Below are 5831 nucleotides of genomic sequence, written 5' to 3'. Positions count from 1 at the left end.
TCCAATGCCTAGTATGTCAATATTCATGCATTCCATTTCTTTATTAACAATTTCTAATTTTCCTACATTCATGGTTCTCACATTCCATGTTCCAATCACTAGTGTCTGCTTACAACTGTTCCTCTTCCTTTGTATTTCCATATGTGAAAGTTCTACCTAAGTTAACCTTTCTGTTAGTCTACGTGTGTTCTGTTGTACAGAGGGTTTTCAGAGGCCTACAATTTCAGAAGTGGATGGTCAATCCTTCTTTCTAGTCTGTCTTAATCTGGATGTTTAGATTTAGAGGAGTATCTGACAGACAAGTAATTTGTGGAGCAATTTTAGAATCCAAAAAAAATTTGAATACTCCTGATTTCATTTTATGAAGTAAGCATAACCCTGATACCAAAACTAGGCAAATATACCACTGAAAAACAAAATTATAGACTAATATCCTGAGGCAGGAACTGATGCATGCAGACCTGTGTTTATTGCAGCATTATTTTCAATAGCAAATAGCTGGAAAGAACCCCAATGTCCATCAATGGATGAACAGATAAAGAAACTATGGTGCACTCATAATATAGTATTATGCATCATTTTTTTAAAAAAAAACTACAAAGAATTCATGAAATATTGCACAATATGGGATAAATTTAGAACAAATTATATTGAGTGACATAAGCCGGTCACAAAAGGACAATTATGAAAATTATGTTCAAAGAACACTATTTTAAAGAGCTAGGGGCAGGTTTACATTCCGATAGAATCATTGTTAGATAGTTAAAAGGGATCACGTGGGAGAGAGAGGTAAAAGCAAATGCAAGATGCAATAAGAAGTTGATTATTATATTAATTAATTAAGCAATTATAATTAACATTACCAAACAAAATGCGTGTGAATGATTAAATGAAATAGTAAATACAAGATGCAGTGTTAACCTAAAGTTGACTTCTTAGCCATTACCTTAGCATTCTCTGGTCTCCAGCTACCATACCTGCAGACACGTGGTCTAGCAAACATTCAACAGCTATGGAACTAGGATAAGAGAAAGAGGCCTTCCAACACTGAGCAGCAAAACTTGAGTGAGGCTAAAGCAAGACTCACCAGGGTCACTCACGTCTGACGTGAGTGAGACCTTGGTGCTGAGATCCCAGTGATGATGGTGAAGAGACTGTGGCATTGCTGTAGAGAAACTGTGGCAAGGTGTAATTAAAGGAGCCCTAAGATAAAGGTCACAGTTAAAGGTTTTGTTCTTGCCAGATGAGACAAGGAGAAGCTGATTTATAAGTGCTCCAAGACACACCTTTCTGGTTGATTTGGACTTGACTGCTAAACTGAAGCCAGGTCTGCTACTAATTAATCTAGTGTGTTAATCTAGCTGTTAATCTAGTTTGGGACTACTGGACTAAAACCTGATTTTCATTGAGTGGTATCTTTGCCTCTCCCACTCTTCCCTAATAGACATGATTCCTCAGTAACACAACTGTGAGTAAAGCCTATGAGTCAACAACGAATAAACAAACCTCTCACTGTTGGTGTAGCTCTAGAGGCACCAAGCAGCTGGGCTATGGGCTCTTCATCTGCTTTCTGCTCTGGGGCAGTGAGAGGCTGTGCTCTTCTCACTCTCTCTGCTATTCTCTGGCCCTTTCAGAGATATTCTCATGGCTCTGTACCTTTGTGTCCCATTTTCTGCTCGAAAGGCACAAGATTATAAAACAAACTATGTATAAATGATCAAATGAAACTATAGTTATAATACTATAAAATAAAATGTATACGAATGATCAAATTAAAAACCAATATGATTTGGAAACTTTGAAATAAAGAATGAAAAGGCAAAACTAGAAAAAACCAAAGGCAGCCAGCTACTAATCAAAGGTTGGTGGCTCAAGCCCCACAGCCAGTCCACAGAACAGTGAGGTAGTCTGATTTCATTAAGATCTACAGTCTTGAGACTCTGTAGGATGTCTACGAGCCTGAATGGCTTCAACAGCAATAGGTTTTGGACTCTTCTTCTGAATTGACATTCCCCCTTCCTTAATCCCTCTACCAAATTATTCCCATTCAAAGACTTGACTTTATTTGAGTACCCTACCTACAATCTAAGATCCTCTTTCTTACTATCTCAGCCTATGCTTATTGTTTTCTCATCTGAACAACACTATCTATTCCCTTAGCAAGTTTATTTCAAATACTACTTAGCATCAAGCTAGTTAAGTAACAAACACTTTGTGAAGATTTGAAAAACAAAAAACCTTTCCAAGGTTTCAGTGCAGATGAGAAAATTTAGAATTTCCAGGACTGAAACATAGAAGCCAATTTTTTTTTAAGTGTCCTCAAATGATTCTCACAGCTTGACCTAAAAACTATATATAACATAGAGTCTGAAACAAGTAATAAAGTACTTTGTGGCTATATTAAAATAAGTATTATTTATAGATGTCTTTTATAACTTCTTTTACAGAAGGAAAGAAATCTCCCAAAATAAAAGCAAATTTAACCATAACAACCATAAGCACACAATTATCTTAAAGTTTTTCATTAAATGTCAAATACATACATCCTATGCCAAACTACAACAAAGGTCTTAATTTTGAAACAAATCTTTCAAAAACACAATTATCTACAGTTACATAGATAAGCAAATATATTTTCAAATACAGCCTATTCATGTTATATAACAAACAAGCACAAAATAAAAAAAGAAAAAATATACAAGCACAAATTACAAAAAATTAATTAAGTTTATGAAAATGAGCAGTAACCAAAGCTCCGTGTTAAAAAAAAAAAAGTTAACCAACACAATTTACTCACCTGTTTGTTGTTCTCTGCCATGGAAAGTTGCAAAGCCAAAAGCATGAAGTCTGCACCACATACAGTAGTTCTCTCGGAGTTACACAGAGTGTGCCAGTTCCGTCTAAACTCTTTGATCATATCCAAGACAGGCTTCTGATAAAGAACAGCCATCCTCTTAAAGCAAGAAAGGACACAAGGTGAAATGGTCATCTTTTAATTGAAAGCTACTATCTAACATGTGTGAACAGACAGGGTCAGAAGAAAAAAATAAACAGTAGACAAGAGGTCATTTCATATTGACCAATATTGCCCTTAATTAAACTTAGGAAAACAAGAGTTAATACAATTCCTGCTTAACCGTATTTTTCTCTCATTTAATTTTCTGAAGTCAAAACTTCTGAAATAACAGAATCCAACTTTTCATGTGAAAAATCTATGTAAAACATATGCAAATTCAACAAATGTATAATTACATAATTGCAGGCAAATTAAAGCAGTTTTTAAAAGTTAAAGCTGGTTTTTAAAATGTTTTCAATAGATGGTGATATATGTAGCAAACTGCAATAAAAAAGAGAAAGCGCTAAATTCTTACAATACCTATATGCTCCTAGCTTTCCCTCAAGAAAAGTAGTCTTACTTTTCTGCTTATTTAAATCTGCATCAACCTCAGACGACATGATGACCAAACGAATGTGAAGGCAAACACATTATAGAAGTCCTGAGGCAAGGCTTTTATAATCCAATCTTCCAACTAAAAAGTACAGAAAAGAATTACCAATAGGCTTAACCACTATCCTATGAAACACCAGCTTACAAGGTTGGCTATTGGCTTTTGGGGAACTTAGATATCAGGAGAGTTCCCACTACCATTAATTGATAAAGTAATTCACTACAGCTAAACTAGGGGTCCCTGGTGGCCTAGTAGGTAACAAGTTGTACTGTCAACCCAAACCCACAAGGTTTGAATCCACCAGCTATCACAGAGTCATGCCTCTCGGACAATTTGAATCCATTAGCAGCAATATGGGAAAAAGGTCAGCCATCACAATCTCCTCTGGTGTGATTTACAGTCTCTGGAAACTCCCTAGAGAGTGAGCAGTGAGTCCATGGCACATAATAACAGTAACTACACTGCACAAATAGTATCCGTATCATTTATTTTAAACATCTGCTTCCTTCTAGAAGTCTGGAATTTTGTCAGATGCTGCCTAGGTATTCATCCAGCGATTTAAAAACAAAGCAGGACTTCAAAAATCTAGGCTCTGAGTCTCTCACAAACTGCTTTGGTTAGTAACATGTCACTCACACTGTCACAACGTATTGCTGAGGGAACCAAACATATCCTCTATGACTCCCTGGAGAGAGGACCACAGGAAGCTTGTACCTGGTTGGTCTCTCTACTTCTCCCCAGATGACATTTTCCTTCACTGATTTTGCTTTGTCTCCTTCTCCTTAATTAATCTGAGCTAGGAGTATGTACACACACACAGACATACACACACATATGCCAAGTCCTGTAAATCCTCCTGGCAAATCATCTAATGTGGGGAGTCCTGGAAGCCTCCAAGCGTAAGACCTTGTAGCTTCAGTCCTCATTCTCTTACCATTTTCAGTGTCATATGAAGAGGTCCAAGCTAGCTGGCTGGAGGTGTCATGTGCAAGACAGAACTTCAAATGACAGCACCAATTCACAGATGAGTGTGATGAGCTTAAACTATCCAGCCCCACTAACCCTACCAGGTGAATCACAGCTACAGGAGTAATCTCAGGTACAAGACCAGCATTAGAAGGATTTAGCAGAGCAGAGCTCAAAACATTAATGCACAGAATCATTAGCAAACAATATTGTCATTGTTTTAAGTCACCAAGTTTTGTAGTGCTTTATTACACAGTAACGTAAAACCAGTACAATTATTAAGAATGACAGAAGAATGACTGATGTCTTTAAGTTTTGGTGCTGCAGAAGAGTGCTGAACATTCCATGGATGGATAAGAGAACAAACAGGTTTGTCCTGGAGAGAGTGAAATCAGGTTATTCCTTGGAGGCAAGGATTTTGAAGGCCTCTCTCCCATACTTTGGGCATGTTGCCATGAAAGACGAGTTCATGGAGAAGAACAACATGCTAGGGAGGGTGGAAGGACAGTACAAAAGAGGAGGACCCTGGACGAGATGGACTGACATGGTAACTAGGGTAATGGTGCTAGGTGTGTTGAAGACAGTGGCACTGGCTCAGGATAGGACAGAGTTCAGAGCTATTGTGCACAAGGTTGCTATGAGTCTCAAGCGGCTCAAGAGCAGATAATAAGTTAATATTTGGGATCTTGGTGTCAGATAATTTTGCAAAAGCTTAATATTCTTTAGCTTATTCAATTCTCACCAAAGTTATTATCATCATCATTTAGCATCTGAGAGAACCGATCTTCAATGTTACTTAGCAAATGTAATGGCCAAACCAGACCTAAACCCAAGAAGTAAATCCTACTCTAAAAAATATGCTCTTAAACCCCTTTATTACATAGTCTCTCCTGATGCAGACATGGAGAAGGCATGGAGAAATAAGAACTCTCATGCATTGATTGGTTGTTGTTGTTAATTGCCATGGAGTACAACTCATAACGACTCTATAAACAAAAGACCTAATGCCTTTCCATAACGATCATCATTTCTCCACAGAGTTTCCATGTACTTTAGGAAGTAAATGCAAGTTTTGCTTCCAAACCTGTTTTACAACTGGGAAACCATCATGGTATTTGATACGCCAATGGCACAAGATTCTGCATCACAGCAAACCCAGATGACCTCAGTATAGTAAATTGTGACAAAAAGTGATGTACAAAGCAGAAGAATGTTCTCTAAATATGACAATACTAGTCTCACTTCTGTAAACAGCTTGCCTCCTTAAACCCTATGAACCTGGAGAAAGGATGAAAGTCATGCATGCAAGTGTAGAGTACTTCTGTTCATAGGGTCGCTATGAGTCGCCTACGACTTGACGGCACTTAACAACCCAGAGAGAGACCAGTTGGCCTAGTGGACCAAAACTGATGCTAC

General features: G+C 37.6%; 1 protein-coding gene across 1 annotated transcript in view; it reads right to left on the bottom strand.

Annotated features, from left to right (window-relative positions):
* Positions 1-2950, bottom strand: part of PARPBP (PARP1 binding protein) — a 118225-nt gene extending 115275 nt beyond the window's left edge. The window contains exon 1 of the mRNA XM_006888542.1: positions 2798-2950. Coding sequence (XP_006888604.1) covers positions 2798-2950 — 153 coding nt within the window. The remainder of the gene's footprint in view (positions 1-2797) is intronic.
* Between the last annotated feature and the right edge of the window lie 2881 nt (positions 2951-5831).

The sequence above is a fragment of the Elephantulus edwardii genome, unplaced genomic scaffold (assembly GCF_000299155.1).
Source record: "Elephantulus edwardii isolate Elephantulus edwardi_28Jun2011 unplaced genomic scaffold, EleEdw1.0 scaffold00068, whole genome shotgun sequence".
Taxonomy (NCBI): domain Eukaryota; kingdom Metazoa; phylum Chordata; class Mammalia; order Macroscelidea; family Macroscelididae; genus Elephantulus; species Elephantulus edwardii.
Note: the sequence above shows the minus strand (reverse complement) of the source record. Positions and strands in the feature narration are given on the sequence as shown.